The 19,125-nt window shown below is 31.7% G+C and overlaps 1 protein-coding gene across 2 annotated transcripts in view; it reads right to left on the bottom strand.

The window, feature by feature from the left end:
* The window catches only part of LOC134720813 (rotatin-like), a 108,391-nt gene that overhangs the window by 24,319 nt on the left and 64,947 nt on the right, over positions 1-19,125 (bottom strand). For both annotated transcript variants that reach the window (XM_063583332.1, XM_063583333.1), the window contains exons 22-42: positions 17,614-17,667; positions 16,605-16,808; positions 15,835-16,056; positions 14,501-14,725; positions 13,547-13,618; positions 12,968-13,102; positions 12,536-12,611; positions 12,080-12,208; positions 11,517-11,621; positions 11,053-11,211; positions 10,604-10,711; positions 9,895-10,069; positions 9,287-9,327; positions 7,277-7,337; positions 6,575-6,758; positions 5,480-5,700; positions 5,044-5,184; positions 4,327-4,503; positions 3,814-3,999; positions 1,591-1,763; positions 964-1,090 (exon numbers count right to left, since the gene is read on the bottom strand). In XM_063583332.1, coding sequence (XP_063439402.1) covers positions 964-1,090; positions 1,591-1,763; positions 3,814-3,999; positions 4,327-4,503; positions 5,044-5,184; positions 5,480-5,700; positions 6,575-6,758; positions 7,277-7,337; positions 9,287-9,327; positions 9,895-10,069; positions 10,604-10,711; positions 11,053-11,211; positions 11,517-11,621; positions 12,080-12,208; positions 12,536-12,611; positions 12,968-13,102; positions 13,547-13,618; positions 14,501-14,725; positions 15,835-16,056; positions 16,605-16,808; positions 17,614-17,667 — 2,975 coding nt within the window. The remainder of the gene's footprint in view (positions 1-963; positions 1,091-1,590; positions 1,764-3,813; positions 4,000-4,326; positions 4,504-5,043; positions 5,185-5,479; positions 5,701-6,574; positions 6,759-7,276; positions 7,338-9,286; positions 9,328-9,894; positions 10,070-10,603; positions 10,712-11,052; positions 11,212-11,516; positions 11,622-12,079; positions 12,209-12,535; positions 12,612-12,967; positions 13,103-13,546; positions 13,619-14,500; positions 14,726-15,834; positions 16,057-16,604; positions 16,809-17,613; positions 17,668-19,125) is intronic.

Genomic DNA, 19,125 nt, shown 5'->3' with positions numbered 1-19,125 from the left:
GTGTCTTAAACTTGCTAGTTGATCACCAGGTAATTGCCAATACTCTTTTATTGCTGTATATACAGTCTAATCCTTAACACCTTCATAGATAACTCAAGGCTATTTACCTTTTGACATAACAGTTAAAGGAAACTTCTGTTTTTTTCGGACTTTTCCGATATCAATTTCCAGTTTCTCTGACTTTTTTCTCTGTCAGTATCAATTTTGTAAACAAAAATTTCTTCGAGGTTGACATTTTCTAAAAGCGGAAGATTTCAAATTTTAACGGATGGGACAGAAGAGGGTCTTAAAAGTGGGAGATTTTGACCCCCGCCGGAAGAATCGCATGTATGTACTAGAGATTATCAGCTTTATTGGTCCTTCATGATTGAAAACATTTTTTGAGGAATAAATACATGTGTGTTGTTGATTGCTAGATGCTTGTTATTTATGTTTGTTTTTGTATTTTTGTGTTGTTACATTGTGGTCTCATTTAACATTTGAGCCACATATAGTCTTTTAATCACTTGAGTGTCCTATTTTAATAGATAGATAGAATAAAAAGGTTTTTGGAAGTGGCCTTTTTGTGTGTATAAATTTGACATTTGATAAAGATGACAAATCTAACAATAAAAGAGTACTTTTTTCAAACTCATATACTTTTAAATATTCTTTTCTTTTCTAAATCAACTAATCTTGAGACCCATATCATATTGATAAGAAATGATATCCTGCTTCCCTGCCCATCTTTACAACTGTAACATCAATGGTAGCCATATACTGTGGGTTTTGCTCATTGTTGATGGGCAAAGGGTGACTTATCTACGTCATTTAGTCTCCATTGATGAGCTGTCTTATAGGCAATATCAATCACATCACATCTTTTTATTTTTATTGATAAACATAATAGAGATCCTTGAATGCCCCAGTCATGAACATGGATGTTTGCTAAAGACTGATTGGATAATATTTAAAATTACTAACCAGTGGGACATTTAGCAACAAAAGTTGTCAGCAGAGCTAACGATGATGACAAAAGATTGGGGTCCAATAAGCACCAGGTCCATAATCTGTGCACCATGTTGTGTAGTCCACTGTAAAAACAGGCCATCTGCATGGAAAAAAAATAATGTTTTGTTCACTATTGAAATAAGGGAGTCAACTTTGTAAACATATTTCTTTTTAAATTTCAGGCAAATGATTTATGCCTACTGTGCTAACCTCTTAGAATAAAGTGTTTTATTCTTACTTACTATTTCATTGAATTAAATACATACATATAGGAAAAATAAATGTCAAAACATCTGTGATAAATGTCTGTCATTGGACTTTTTTTTATGAAAAATAATCATTTCTTGAATCAATATAGGTTATATTGATAAGCTGTTTTTAAAGGAAAGGAAGTGTCTGCTTACCTCAACTTAAGCAAAGGACAAGAATTACATTTATATTATATGATATTATCATTGTACTCCCCACATCAGCTTTTGTTTATACAACTGACTCATCTTCTCTTTTCTAGACTAAATACAACCTATATTGATGTTGATTAAAGTCACTCATTCAACTAATATGAGAGACCAATACGTTTTCAAAATATAATACACAAACCTTTGCATCTAAACTTTGAAAAATAAAGTTGCGTAGCAGGTCAAAGGTCAAAATTAGTTCTTGAACATGAGATTCTTCCTTCTTTTTGTTCACTTTATTAATCTGTAGAGATTCAAGGTTTAATTTGGCTTGTGTCTGTTTTATATGTTCTATAATGTTCTCTACTAATCCCACTGAAAATAGATTACAATTCAAAAATTATTATATTCAATTAGTAGTATTATAGGATTAAACACATTTTTCTTAGAGGTTATTGATGTGTAAACCGGGGTGATAAACTCACAAACTGAATAAAAGATTTTTTTAATCTCAATTTGCTGAAAATCCAGGGATCCCTGTAAGCATGTGTATCGTGCATGAATAGATTACCAAAATAGTTTCGGAAACATGGTTTATCTTAAGTGTGAATCAAGAGAAATATTTTTATTGACCAATCAAATTCAAATATTTATAGGAATGTAAATCATATAAGAACAAGTGAAACTGCGAGCTACTGCTCACAAAGTAATGAATGTTATTTTGAATAATTGATTGATCTTTGATGTTTAACATCACTTTCAGTACCAATTGCTATTTCTTGGCATCCTATTTTTAGTTGTGGAGCAGGTGTACCTGGAGAGTATTAGAACCTTCAGGAAATAAAACTGACAATCCCAGTGAATTAAAATTTCAGTCTAACACATCTACCACTTATGAGATTTGAACTGACAACCTCAGTTTCAGTCTAACACATCTACCACTTAGAAGATTTGAACTGACAACCTCAGTTTCAGTCTAACACATCTACCACTTATGAGATTTGAACTGACAACCTCAGTTTCAGTCTAACACATCAACCACTTATGAGATTTGAACTGACAACCTCAGTTTCAGTCTAACACATCTACCACTTATGAGATTTGAACTGACAACCTCAGTTTCAGTCTAACACATCAACCACTTAGAAGATTTGAACTGACAACCTCAGTTTCAGTCTAACACATCTACCACTTAGAAGATTTGAACTGACAACCTCAGTTTCAGTCTAACACATCTACCACTTAGAAGATTTGAACTGACAACCTCAGTTTCAGTCTAACACATCTACCACTTAGAAGATTTGAACTGACAACCTCAGTTTCAGTCTAACACATCTACCACTTATGAGATTTGAACTGACAACCTCAGTTTCAGTCTAACACATCTACCACTTATGAGATTTGAACTGACAACCTCAGTTTCAGTCTAACACATCAACCACTTATAAGATTTGAACTGACAACCTCAGTTTCAGTCTAACACATCAACCACTTATGAGATTTGAACTGACAACCTCAGTTTCAGTCTAACACATCTACCACTTATGAGATTTGAACTGACAACCTCAGTTTCAGTCTAACACATCAACCACTTATGAGATTTGAACTGACAACCTCAGTTTCAGTCTAACACATCAACCACTAAAAAGATTTGAACTGACAACCTCAGTTTCAGTCTAACACATCTACCACTTATGAGATTTGAACTGACAACCTCAGTTTCAGTCTAACACATTTACCACTTATGAGATTTGAACTGACAACCTCAGTTTCAGTCTAACACATCTACCACTTAGAAGATTTGAACTGACAACCTCAGTTTCAGTCTAACACATCAACCACTTATGAGATTTGAACTGACAACCTCAGTTTCAGTCTAACACATCAACCACTTATGAGATTTGAACTGACAACCTCAGTTTCAGTCTAACACATCAACCACTTATGAGATTTGAACTGACAACCTCAGTTTCAGTCTAACACATCTACCACTTAGAAGATTTGAACTGACAACCTCAGTTTCAGTCTAACACATCTACCACTTATGAGATTTGAACTGACAACCTCAGTTTCAGTCTAACACATCAACCACTTATGAGATCTGAACTGACAACCTCAGTTTTAGTCTAACACATCAACCACTTATGAGATTTGAACTGACAACCTCAGTTTCAGTCTAACACATCTACCACTTAGAAGATTTGAACTGACAACCTCAGTTTCAGTCTAACACATCTACCACTTATGAGATTTGAACTGACAACCTCAGTTTCAGTCTAACACATCAACCACTTATGAGATTTGAACTGACAACCTCAGTTTTGAAAGGCTAGTTATACAGTAGTTGAACAACTTAGACTACTAGGACATAGATAAATAATACAAGCTTGACACTTTTGTTAACTCAAACTAAATATCAACTTACTATCAAGAGCAGTATTTTTGGCAGTGGCACATATAGCCAGTAGGTTCCTTAGAGCTGTAGCAGAATGTATTCTATCTGGACTTTTGTAATCTTTAGATTTCAGTATAGAATAGTCAAACACTTTAGTCAATGCTTTACAAAGACGACACCCTGTTGTTATAGAAACTTCATCCTTATCTTCAGAATCTAAAAAAAAATAACATAAGTTTATATTGTAAATAATAGATGAAATTAATTCAATATTTTATTAACAGTAATTTATCATGTTTTAGTGGAATTAAAAGTATAAATAAGCTAAAACATTGGTTGATTGTTTGTTTGATGGTTAGTGTTGAAAGCCACTTTCCGCTCTATATATATTGTGGCAGTCAGTTTTTACTTGTTGAGGAAGCAAGGGTGCCAGAAGACAATCAACCACCTCTGTGGTTTTAATCATGTGAGTTAGCAAATTGAGATGCGTTTTTCATAATTTCACTAATATTTTATCATTTTAACACAAAGTCAATGTTTTACCTGGATTGACTTTTTCATTCAACAATTGAGTAAAAGTTAGTGTTGACTTGGACAGCTCTGGTTGTCTCCCTTGAAGTTTTCCTTCTTCACTGAACAGAACAGAAAGGAACTGTAAACATGTGATGTACAAATTCCTGCTGTAGTCCAGTCTCTCGTCTAATATCTTCTGAACATTCTCTGAAAAATCACATAGATATAAAATATTATTTCAAATATTTAAATAATTTGATAGATCTAACTGGAGAAGTTTTGATTTTGATATGTCCATAGTTTCTAACCTTCATTGTTTAGTCTATGACGAAGAGTAGTTTCATTTGGCAACCATATCAAACCTTATCTAGTTGTGATTAATCAGAAAACAGATTCAATTGCAGAAACATAGATTTTAGTCTTGTGGTCAATACACAATTTACAGGAGAAAGTCTTAGTAATGGAAAAATAAGTGTCCAAAAATTCAATAGCTTAGACAGTTAGTAGACTAAAATCATCAGGACTTGAGGTCATTAACATTTTTAGCACAATCATTGTTGTACTCTAACACAAAAAGAAACAAATCCCATCTCATGTATGTAAAATAAAACCTAAAAAAAACCTACTCTTTGAGTACTGAGTGAAGTTTTTTTTTTAAAGAGAACCCTGGTATCTTCTTCATACCTAATTCCAAAGTTTGATTCAATGACATCCAAAGTATTTCATTAAATAAGCAAATGAATTTACCTGAAAGTGGAGCCCACACATTAGGTACAGCCTGTGTAATGGCCTCCAGTGCTGAGGCTCCCTGGACCTGCAACAGCATGGACAGGAACTGGAATACTGAGATCCACAATTCATGACAAGTGGACGTCACATCTGTAGATCCTGAAAAAAAGATTAATAATGAATGTTTAATAGATTACCCAGGAGGTTATAGAAAGATTTATAGATATACAAATTAAAATAATATAGTTTCTTATTTTAATATAGAATTTTAAAATCAGCCATAAATGCATTAAATTGTCAACTACTAAAAAATATACTATGCAAGCAAAGGCAAGTTAAAAAAAAAATCTCAATTCAATGAAATCCACATCAAACATAGAAAATGCCAAAAATGTTATTGTTCATAAAGCCCTTCTTCCCAAAAGCTCACAGTTCTCAACACTGCTATACAAACCTGAGTATGTAATAGTCAACAATGACAGTGTTGCCAGTAGAAAATTGTTGTTACTGAGTATATCTTGTCTAATGGGTGTGTCATAGATAACACATGCTTTCAGTAGGTCTAACAAGCTGGCATACATGTGAAGTAGGTCACAGAATACTAATTCATACTGGTCTAAACTGGTCTCTTCCATCTCCTTCATGTAGGCCTCTAAAAGGTTCGTATTTATTAAGCTGAAATGGTAGAAATATAATTCATTTTTAAAAATATAGCATTTACCATCTTTGATTTATCTCATCTTTGCTCTTTCAATGAATTGTCTGAGATGTAAAAAAAATAAATTATTAATGTTTCATTCAATTTAAAAAAAAAAAAACAACAAATTAAAATTTTGTTTATCATTATCTTTTAATGTCTTATCCAAGATTTGCAACTATATTAATGAAGAGTCTCACTGAAAAAGATAAGAGACAAAATACTAAAGAAGTAAAGTGTCAGATTGAGTTACAAACAATTTAAACAAGAGATGAGAGCAATTTGCAGATTTTCTACACTTTATCAACTGGAATATATGTGGAGCAGGATCTCCTTTCCCTTCTGCAGCACATAAGATTACCCCAGTTTTTGTTAGGGTTCATGTTGCTTAGTCTTTATTGTTCTATTTTGTAATAGAAAATTCTGTTTTGTGTACTATTTTTTGTCTGTCTGTTTGCTTGTTTTTTCTTTTTTAGTCATGGCGCTGTCAGTTTATTTTTATTTTATGAGTTGGAATGTCCCTCTGGTATCTTTCACTCCTCTCTTTTGACAAAGCAAACAACCTTAACTCCACAACATGACCAGTTATGTCAACAAGATAAAAGTCTCCTCTTATAGATATAGGAAGATGTGGTGTGAGTGCCAATGAGACAACTCTCCATCCAAATAACAATTTAAAAAGTAAACCATTATAGGTTAAAGTACGGCCTTCAACAAGGAGTCTTGGCTCACACCGAATAACAAGCTATAAAGGGCCTTATGCTTGCATTACCTATCATACTAATTGAAAACTCATATTATATATACATGGCACAAAAGTGATTGTGATAAATGTATATATATTGAACTTACTTGGTAAATATCTGTATAAAATTGTCTTTCTTTAAACAGGTAAAAGTATCTTGTGGAGCTAATACCACAATGTTTTTGATGAATTGACAGACAGACGACACAAGAGATGGTGTAACAATGATTGGATAATCTACGTCTCCTTGAATTATTGAACTGGCAGTACTGTCACCCTGCTGTACATGAGCTGTAAAAAGATAGAAACTATGGAGTATTCTTTTTGTACAGTGGTTTCAAAATATATTAAAAATAACATAGGTACAGATTGAAATTTATAACACATGAAAATTTTAAAGAATGTCTGATTACCTTTAAGATAAAATGTTATACTTAAAAAATGAGTCATAGGTAAGAGGACCTATTTTATGTGTCATAATTATTTTCAAAAAAAGTTTCATTTAAAAGGAACCATGAAGTCTTTATCATATTACTTATAAACATTTGTTACCTCATAACAAACTCAGATGTTATACAAGATCATACAATTACTTCAGAAATTGTAAAAACAAATAATATCAAAATATTCTAAATATTTCTTCTTCTTAAAAAAAAAAGAAAGATTAAATAATAAAATTTGAGGGTTCAGAGCAAAAAGGTTCTATCTGCATTTTTCATTGTTTTGAGAAAATCAAGTTTTATATAATAATAAATGAATCAGAAAATGAGTCTTCCTGGCTGAGGGGTAATGTTTAACAAATGAATTACCACTATGTTGAGTTCTGCTGCTACTTGTTGTTGACATGGTCAGTTGTCTTCTGTCTGTGAACTGATGAATAAAGATTTGCATGATTCAGTGCTTATAATTTAATTTTGGACGTAACATGTCTTCTGATTATATATATATCGTTATTCTCATAAACCAAAGTACAATGGAACAGAGACATACATGTATACAAATAAATTAACATAGTATAATTTTTAAATACAAATGTAAAATACAAAATAGAGACATAAAGTGATTACCCAGGAGATTCTAGGCATTTAATAATAATTCTTATAAACTTGCACAGATTGTTTAGTTCAGACGGGTTGCAACTATTCATTAGACCTTGAAATTTTAAAATATTTGGTCTGCTTATAAAATGATGCTTTAGCAGTTGTCTACTATCGTCTATTGCCGATTGGATGACGTTGTTTTGTTTATCAGCTCATAGACATAATTTTGTCATGTGACCATGACGTCATCAATATTTTTTCATGGTTTACCCTGGTTTAAAATGAAATTTAGAATTAAAGTATTAGAAATTACTGTAATATTTTTTCTGTCTATTCAAAATAACATAAAAAATGCGGCACTTTGAAATAATACGCTACACAGGTTATTTAGAGTGTACCTCATTTTTTATGTTATTTTGAAAAGACAGAAAAAAAAATTCAGTCATTCCTTAAATAAATAATTGATTGTTGTTATTTAAAAATTAATTTTATGAATTAGTTCTCGTTCTTCAAAAACAACATGCAAACCTATTGTTTTAACAAGAGTGCACACGCTGAAATGTCTCGCCTGCTGTACTAGTCATTGATATTATGTTGATAGTCCTAAGTATAAAGCTTTATTACAACTGTAACATAAACTTAACATTAATCAAGATAACTAAACAAAGACCAATGAACCTTGAAAATGAGGTCAATGTCAGATGAACCATGCCAGGCAGACATGTACAGCTAACAATGCTTCTATACAAAGTATATAGTTGACCTATTACTTATAGTTGAAGAAAAATAGTCCAAAACACAAAAACTTAACACTGTGCAATGAACCGTGAAAATGAGGTCATGGTCAAATAAAACCTGCGCGACTGACATAAAGATCATAAAATATTTCCATACACCAAATATAGTTGACCTATGGCATATAGTATTAGATAAAAAGACCAAAACTCAAAAACTTAACTTTGACCACTGAACCATGAAAATGAGGTCAAGGTCACATGACATCTGCCAGCTAGACATGTACACCTTACAATCGTTCCATACAACAAATATAGTAGACCTGTTGCATTTAGTATGAGAAAAACACACCAAAACACAAAAACTTAACTATAACCACTGAACCATAAAAATGAGGTCAAGGTCAGATGACACCTGCCAGTTGGACATGTACACCTTACAGTCCTTCCATACACCAAATATACAAGCCCTATTGCTTATAGTATCTGAGATATGGACTTGACCACCAAAACTTAACCTTGTTCACTGATCCATGAAATGAGGTCGAGGTCAAGTGAAAACTGTTTGACAGACATGAGGACCTTGCAAGGTACGCACATATTAAATATTGTTATCCTATTACTTATAATAAGAGAGAATTCAACATTACAAAAAATCTGAACTTTTTTTTCAAGTGGTCACTGAACCATGAAAATGAGGTCAAGGACATTGGACATGTGACTGACGGAAACTTCGTAACATGAAGCATCTATATACATAGTATGAAGCTTCTAAGTCTTCCACCATCTAAAATATAAAGCTTTTAAGAAGTGAGCTAATGCGCCGCCTCCGTAGCCACCGTAGCCGCCGGATCACTATCCCTATGTCGAGCTTTCTGCAACAAAAGTTGCAGGCTCTACAAAAATAACAATATTTACAATTCCTTATATAATAAGTACTTTTTTGGTAACTATAATCAATTACTCTGTCCCATTTATAGTAGGTTATGTTTAGATCTGCTTTCACTAAATATATTTTTACAGTTTACATTGTCTCCAAACCTACCTGTGTACTACTGTGTTGTTGGCTGTCTGATAAAACATCACCTGCAAATAACAATCACATTCTAAGTTAATACAGATTTTTTTTTAATAAACGTTTACAACTTCATGTGTTTTCACCCATTTAGTGTCTCATAACAGCTTGTTTGATTCAGGTACTGAATATTGTGGCTTCTATCTTAAAAGTTAAGGGGGTTCAAATCAAAGACTTTAATATTTGTATTTGCTGCTTCTCTGTTATGAATACAACATGAGGGGTAATAGCATAGACTGGTTCACTCAAAAGTGAATAATGTTGGTGGGTAGGATAACATGTTCATCTGCGGACTGTTACCTTTGCAAGTCAAAAATCCTGCTCAGCATATTGGTCTAACACAAAGCAGGATCAATATTTGTATTGTGTTAACATGTTGATATCCAGAATATGCATTTGTGTTGTCGCTGAACGTTAAACAGTAATCATCATGTATATTCTATAGTTTGTCTCATATTCAGTGTAAATTAAGCATGATGTGTTTCAGTGCTTTTGGAATATTTTAGATATTATCATAGCTAACATTTCCTTGGTGCCGAACTTGGAAAATTTACCACATAGAATGTTCTTAAACCTACCAACAGAGGAGAAAGTGGATTCAGTACTTCTTGGACTTTGTTGAGCTGTCTGCATCCAGATATCTGGCTGGATAACTGGCTGTGCATAGAAGTTAGATAACATCACTAACACTTCCGAATAAAACTGACTATGATGGAGTAAGGCTAACAGTGCACTCAGTCCTACCAATGACACCTGAAATTATATTAATAAAATGTGTTCATCTCTTTGTATACAGTGTTTATTCAATTTTTACACAAGTTTAATTAGACTATTTCTGTGCTTTTGAAATAAACAGGTAACTTTACAATGTGGATGCTAGTAATCTTGACACAACTAGTTTTTTTAAAAGTTGTGTTTTTACAATTTTTCAGAAATTCAGTTTTGAAATAATATAATGATTGAAATATGTGTGAAAGCATAACTGTAACCTATTTTCATGTTATGTTGATTAAATAAACTTCTAGCTATTGCATGAATTCAAATAGATGTAAGAATAACTGGAACAGTCTTTATCTATAAATATAAATATTTGGTAAAAATGTCTCATAACCATTAATTTCATATTGTAATATATCGTAAAAATTATTTAGAAACTGTATTTCATATATTTAGTTTAAAACTGCACCACTGCAGTGAAAATATTTTTATACTGACATGCAAAAAAATATAGAATTCCCTCAAAATACTTTTATACCTTGACTGTACAGAAGTACAGATGATACTTACCTCCATTTCAGTATCAGTAACAATAGGTCCCTGCCATGCATCACTTTGTAATTCTACTGTACCACAAGGCATACTTTGTGAAGTCAAATTTACCAACAGTAATGCTGCCTGTAAAAATCATCAAATACAAGACGTTTTTATTTTTTCTTAAAAATGACAAATAATATTTTATATCTGAAACTGCTAAGATCATTCATATAACAATCTTTTTCATCTGATTGGTACACATGATAAAAGACCATTATGTTGACACTTGTACATTAAGTAAGACTATGTCAACCTAAAGTTATCTTTATATTTTTCTGTTGTTGGATTGCTGTTTCATTGATGCATACCATAATCTTCATTTTATTTATATCTATGTGCAAATTTCCAGCATGCATAACATGGTTAACTGACTTTACCAACTTTAATTACTATTTATACACTTGTGACAAAATCTTTCTGACCTGTTGTCTGACCATACTGCATTCTGAATGGTCCAGGAGTATACTTAAAGCTGCTCCCCAGATGCCTCCTGGGATATGTTTACAGTTCAAGGTCATCATTATTCTTCCTGCTTCTGTAGAGGTCAAGGCCACAGCTATACCAAGACCTGCTGTCCTCACCTGATAAAATATCAACAATCAAAATGATTTGTCTTTGTTAAAAAATAAAGAGAATTCTTTGATATCTGAAACTAATTTTTTTCAGCTATTTTAGAAATATTTTTAAAAGACTTTATGAAAAAAATAAATAGCTTCACTTGTTAAATCATGATCTTTCTTTTATATACATTATATGATGTTTGCCTAATTCCATGTTTATATTGATATTTAAAGAAACAAAATGTAAAAAAATCACTCAAGCCTAGATTATTGAAACCATCATTTCAATATTAATAACAGCCTTTAACCTATAAAAAGTATCTTGCCTCAGGGTCTCTATAAGCCCATAGTGTTAACATCCAGTTAAGTCCATTCTCTAAACCACTTGATCCTGTTCTGTTCTGTTTGTGACCCCATTGTTTAGGCCAGTCCTGAAATGAAAAAGGAAAAGAAATTAAATTCAAATAACTCTTGTCCTTGCATAAGTCACAAGTTCCAAACTTTTCAGTTTTTCTGTATATATCTTTATGCTTTTATGTGAGCAATTAACACAATATTTATTGCATGTCATTAATAGTCTATGTTGAAATTATTCACAACCTTCCATGAATTTTGTTATTTCAAGCCTGGACATCATATAGACACTTTACTATTGTGGAAGACCTGCTGTCCTTTGAAAGTTTTGATTTTTTTGTTTGGTATGATACTGTCTGCTTCATTCATTATTCTAATAATTTTTTTAACTTGCATTGTGCATATATACATTCAATAAAACTTCAATTGAATTTAAATACCAACCAATTAATTCATGGGTTATTTCCCTTAGATAAGATCAGTAATTTTCTAACATCACAATAATTTCTACAATAACTGAAAACTTTAAGTTTACCTTATCATCTGACAGTGTAGCCATTTCATAAGACAGATGTCTCAAGCAAAGGGTGGCTGCTTTGGTAACACCTTTCCCCATGTATGACATAGAAGTACCACCACGACCAATATGGAACGCTGATACTACCTAAATTGAATTAAAAAAAATAAACATACATAAAAGTTTACATAAAACTAAGATGGAAATCCATAACTCTTCTCATTCATTTTAAAATACATGTTTATCCTGAACATTAATTCAGTGCCAATTGCATTGTTCTTTACCTTATGAAAAAGGGCAAAATACTTGTCAGTGAAAAATATGTCACATATAAATAACCCTTAATCTTAGTAACAAAGAAAATGAATCATGAATTCTTCTTTAAGGTTGAATTCAATAATATTATAATATATACTGATAACTAAATTATTATACCTTGTTTTAGTTTTTATAATGATTCATATTTCAAATTACCTCCAATAAACAATTCAGTACTCTAACACACAATGTGTAACTCTCTAAATCTGTACTTTCTTGGCTCCAACCAGGTCTACAGATTACATAGACAAATATAATATGAAAAAAACACAATGATTTTATCATTAATCTACATGAACATTAATTTATCATTATTTCTGTGTTTCTTCTGATCTTGAGTATGAAATATATATATATTGATATGCCCATTAAGTTTGATCCTCATAAACAGGTTGTTGGAATGTCTCATTGGCACTTATACCACTTAAACTACATCTTCTAATATCTATTATAACCCATTATTAAGTAAAAAATATATTTAAATTAATTCAGCTATTTTCTGCTCTTTGGTCAGATTGTCATTTTGACACAAACCCCATTTCTATTCTCAATTTTAAAAGTTGAATCACTGTTTATAAATGTTCATACCTTGCAGTGATATGCATTAAACATTGAAGAGTTCCTTCAAGGGAGGCAAGATTGTAGAAATGTGGAGCATCTGTGACATTTAACCTCTGAACTAACTGATTGACTAAGTCTCCTCTTAACTGTTGGATTTTTAACCTGAAAAAGATATTCATAAATTTTGGAATTATAATTGTCATATTTTATTTACCCACCTTTACACCCGTCAAGATTCATCTGCAACTTTGGATACCAGGTTTGTACAAATTCTCAATTTTATTCAAACAAATTTATAATTATTCATTTTTATTTGCTAGAATATTGAGCACACAATCATGGTAAATGTTATCACTACAGCAATATTCCAACCTAAAATTCATGTATCCATAAGAAATATTTCATTAAAGTCAGAGGGCTATTTCTAGATAAGGGTTCTGGGTCATTTATGGTTCTTTAGGCCTCTTAAAAATTACAAGAAAACTTAAAATTTGCTAGGGGTTCTTTTTAGTAAGTGACTAGTCCCTTTGTATCCTCCCACATGAGTAAATGAAATGGCCCTTATAATCAGAATTAATTCAAATTTCTCTAACCTCAGTACCTTACCTTCTGCATAACAAATATGGTAGTTTACTGTTGTATGTTGATATGAATGAGAGAAGTTCTTTGTCAAGGGTTCTGGAATAACAATAAAAAGTATATTTAATTTAACAAATTAAGAACCAATAATCAAGAAATTACTATTTTTTATACATGAGTACATGGTTTGTAAATAATTGAGAAATTTCTGTGAATATAATAGAATAAGCCAACTCTATGTTTGTAAAATAACCAACCATTATTTTAAATAAAATAATGCAAGTGACCTTGAACTTTTGATATCATGCATTCATTAGAGAATATTTTTCTGTTCACACTATTATAACTGATAGTTTAAGTTTAATAAGGAATTTAAATTTTAGTTTGATCATTAACAATTGATTGATGCTCAATTAAAAAATATGCTTTGAAAAGGTTCTATTGGCCTATATAAGAAATTCTAACAGGTCTAATATAAACTTTATAAGCCTTGTGGGTATGTGGTGGAGCATCAAGACTGTAACTATTACTCTCAAATAGATAAATGAGGAAAGTAATACACCTTATCGCTATTTGTCTGCCATTACTGGACATCACAAAAGATCCTGTCAATTTTGACATCATTATAGAAAATATCAGACGACACAATGGAACTCAGACTGTCATATGAAAAGTCAAAAGTTTATGCAGAACAGATTCACAGGTCAAGTGAAACAGATTTGTAAATAGGGATAAGGTGTATATACAGTTTTCAGTGGTCTCGAAGCAGGAACAGTAAGTCTATAGATATAGGAAGATGTGGTGTGAGTGCCAATGAGACAACTCTCCATCCAAATAACAATTTAAAAAGTAAACCATTATAGGTTAAAGTACGGCCTTCATAACGGAGCCTTGGCTCACACCGAACAACAAGCTATAAAGGACCCCGGTAAGTCTAGCATGTTTAGTGTACCACAACTTTTCTTTACATAACATGTTTACCTCTTAATGTTGACATTTTCAGGAACATCTCTGGTTTCTCCTCTGACTGCTGCTCTATGTAACAAACCAATCAGTGGTCCTGATGTTTGATACAATAATTCTCCTATCAACTGTAAAGTGTTATCTGGAATCTGATTGGCCATTCTTAGTGCCATCGAAACAAAGCTTAATACTTCTTGCAGCAAGGATTCATCAGTAGTATTTGAAGGTGTGACTTTCAAAAACCTGAAATGTAAAATAACTGAATTATAATACTTTATTAGGAAAAGCATTTTTTGGAGTCCTAAAGCAGACATTTTGTTTCCAAAACTTGAATTAAAGATCTCTTTCATTGTTTACAGGTGTCAGACCACCAATTACTTCCTCCAATTTAGAACGTATGTAAAAGTAGCCCTACTCTGACACAAAATAGTGCTTTTGATGTCCTTGTTTTCTTAAACTTACCAACAAATTTGCAGAAATGAAACTTTTGGTAAAAGAGAAATATATCTAGATCATTTTGAGCCAAAATTTACTTGTCTATGAGTTTGCATTAAAAATTTAGGATTAATGCGCTCCATAGTATGCTAATTTTAGATTTCCAGAAAACCAGGTTTTTTTTTGTGGAGTACCTCTATTTAAAGGTCAGTTATTTTGTTAGAAGGCTTTAAAGGTATGATGAAAATTGGCATGTAGAAAATTGATACATGAACAATTAAGGATATACCTGGTTTCTATGAAGTTAATAAACTTAAGGTAAAATATTTAGAAAGCTGTGAAAATTGCAAATATTGGTTGAACAGATTGGGATTTTTAATTGGTGGTCTGACACCTACAACAGCTATATTTCAATAAAAGATGACTGTCTATATGATAGAATATTAAGAAACTGATTCATATTGTCACTTCTTTTCATGCTTTATAAGAAAGGGCTAGTAGACATTGATGCCAGTTCTATCTTAAGCCCAAACAATCGACATACTAGAGACAAACAACATCAATACCAACCAGCAGAAAACCAGAGAGTTCATAAGTACTAAAACTTCACTCTGACAATACAAGAGAGAACACCCTTCCAATGGGTACTACAGAAGCTCTGACAGTAGAGGGGTTCCAGTGTCCACTTTCCAATTTTAAAAAGTGAACCACAGAAGTCAACACCATAGCTATATATAGAGAGCAGCCAAGTGTATATAATTTTAATCATATATCATCTAAAGTTTGTGTGTGAATAGTTACAGGAGAATTTGTCGTCTTATTCTTCCTCTAGTGGACTAATTTCATTCTACTAGGAATGAATTCCTTAGCAAGGAAGAAGAAAGAAGAAGACTGCTTATATAAAATATTACAATTACCTTCCAATACTATTGAACCATTCCATGGAAAAGAACATGTTGGATCCACCAAAACCAAATGCTGCCATTATATAGCTGAGCAGACGATGTAACGACTGACTGACACTACTATGGGATGTGGCATTACAAACTGTGTAGATAGCCTGCTGTAGTCCTTCTTTCAAATGACTGGCTTGCAATAACATCTTGTCTTTATAACTTAGATGCAGTTTTGCAGAAAACCTACAAGAAATGTAACATTTCTAATGAACAAACAAAGTGTCTAAATAATTCATAAACAATAATTGTCTATCATGAATTAGCTTATATACAAGAGATCTTGTTTTGTGAGTCTAAAATTTATGTGACTACATTATGTGTATAATTCAATGATATGATTTTTAATAGAAACAGAAAGGAGAAGAGTACAAGGAATTCCTAAATTCACCTACTTTTGCAAGATCCTGTTGCAAACATTTAAACTTTGATTCTGAAAATATACATTTTAAGCATGAATATTTTGGTAGGTTGAAACCTTGCAATTGCATAAATATTTCTTGTAAAAAATATGGTGAAAATTGACTGAATTAGACAGGTAACCATGAATTATACAGATGGTTTTAACAGGCAGGTGACTGCTTCAATAAGGTGACCATTCAAGCATGTTTGACTGTATTAATGATAATTTTAAAATGTGATAAGATATTAAAGAGCACATATATTTAAAAGCTTTTAACTGATTTGGCATTAAGATGTAATCTTGTTGTCCAAAAATTATTTAACATACTTACTCTGGTAAATTTCCATCAGATTTATTTTTATTTTGCCTCAAATGTTTCAGCAGATTTTCCATCCCATTATGCCATGATACATGCCATGCCACTTTCAACATTTCTGCTGGAGCATCACTCAGTAAAGGATCTGGTTCCTGAGCAAGAGCAGTAACATTGGGACTTGTTTCATGATGACAGTTTGGTCTAAATGGCTGTCTAAATCTAAATCAAATAAAAGATTGAATCAATTAAGGCAAATTACACCAACAATAGCAGAGTTAGAAGCTTCATGTCTGGTGGGTAGTTATAAAGTAAATCAACTGTAATGGCAATAAAAACTATTTTATGCCATATAATTATGAACCCTTCTTTGAATCATGCAGCCACAAATGGACACAAATTTACCGATTACTAAATTTAAACGGTTATTTGTATCTGTATTGACCATCTGTTTAAACACTGGTACTAACACACTATTGTTGAATCCAATGACATGCCTTAATGGTTGAATAAAAAAAAACTGCATTTAGAGTTTTGCCTTTTTTAATAAAGTCTTGTAACAATTGTGTGCATTACAGAATATACAGTTATGTTTAGATATTTAAGTCTTTGCTGAATTCATTGAAAACTTTTCTATAGACAAAGACTGTATGGTTATGGTACATGTATTGCTGTTTAGTTATGGTACATGTATTGCTGTTTAGTTATGGTACATGTATTGCTGTTTAGTTATGGTACATGTATTGCTGTTTAGTTATGGTACATGTATTACTGTTTAGTTATGGTACATGTATTGCTGTTTAGTTATGGTACACGTATTGCTGTTTAGTTATGGTACATGTATTGCTGTTTAGTTATGGTACATGTATTGCTGTTTCATTGACACATACACAACATAGTGCTATCCAATACATGCATCATTTTAACAAAATTATAAGCTGTGTTTCTTTGACAAGTTTTATTGAATTATCTTTTTGTTTGTTCATTAGAATTGTTGTCTTTATTTTCGTTAGTAAGTAACACATACCTTTTCTTAAGCACATGTGGAATAGAGAACGTGACCACTGGAGTTTGCCCACCTCTGCAATTAAAAAATGGAATATATAGTTCTTTATAACAATACAGTATTTTGTTTCTCAAACTGTCAATGGCTATTCAACAATTATTTTTTTCAAAAATTAGATATAAAATGTCTGCCCTCACTCAAAGACAGAAAAGGATTGAATCAGAGAAAAAAAAAGTTGAAGGAATATAATAATATGTGTTCTGTGACCAATTTCAATAGCTACAATAAACCTTACTTTTGGCCTTGAGCACCACTGAAGAGACACTGAACTGATCTGACAAATGTGGAGATAAACAAATAAAGGCAATAAAATTCCTTTCTCAATTTTATTATTAAAAGGAGTATCAGCTGTTCAAATACAGAAAAATAAAAAAATATTGGGACTATTGCACAAAATTTACTTTTAAAACTCAACAAACTCAGTATATACATTAGTCATATGGACTTTGATTTTAGCTGATCAAGCTTATACACCCATTTAATTCAGGTTTATATAGTTACTGATATCATAGTCAGTTCAGCATGTTTGATTTAGTATCATATAAACATAACCTAAATATGTATCAGATACAGTGTACAAAAGGTCTAGTTGTTTAAGTAGTCACAGTATTAGTTTCATCCTTCATCAAAAGGTCGTATTAAAATGAACCTAAATGCAAAAACTTCATCAATCATTCAAACCTATATGTAAATTATGAGGCCCCTCATGGGGGGTCCTAGTAATCACATAATCACCATTTTTTTGCCAATATAATCACATAATCATTAAATATTTGCTTATCTTTAGTAATCAAATAATCATAAACTAAAAATACAGTCCTAGGTAATCAAATAATCATGAAATATTTGGCTTAATAATCAAATAATCATTAAAAAAACAGCCAAGTAATCACATAATCAAAAACCCCATGAGGGCCCTCAATTATCTTGGCCCTAGGTTGGCTGTTCAACAATATAGCATACAAGACAGTATGACTTTTCAAAATGGACCAACACAAAACTTTACTTCAATCAATTATTGTTGTGTATTTTCCTGAACTTTTTACGCCAAATCAAGATAAACAAGACCAAAACCAAGTAATGGTGCTGCATAATTACATTCAAAACTATAGTGACTACATTCAAGAGAAAAAATAAAGTACTTGTGCACTTCAACTCAACATTTCAAACTTCAGATCAATTGTTAAAGCATGTAAAAAATGATATATATTTTGTTTGTACAATTTTGAGTTATCGACAAACAGTAAGTGACTTCACAGTTACTGTAAGCACAAAATTGCTTATACACTACAACTTAAACATTATCAAGTTGCAGATCAATTATAAATTCATCCCCTTTCATAAAAGTTCAGATAAGATTGAAAAAGATTTGTCAAAATGAACTGATCAAGACCAAAACTTTTATTACTGAAGTTGATATTATGTCCAACAAATAGAACAATCTAAATAAATATATAACTATCACATACAACA

This window comes from Mytilus trossulus, chromosome 6 (genome assembly GCF_036588685.1).
Source record: "Mytilus trossulus isolate FHL-02 chromosome 6, PNRI_Mtr1.1.1.hap1, whole genome shotgun sequence".
Lineage (NCBI taxonomy): Eukaryota > Metazoa > Mollusca > Bivalvia > Mytilida > Mytilidae > Mytilus > Mytilus trossulus.
The sequence above is the reverse complement of the archived record's forward strand: the minus strand, read 5'-3'. Positions and strand labels throughout refer to the sequence as shown.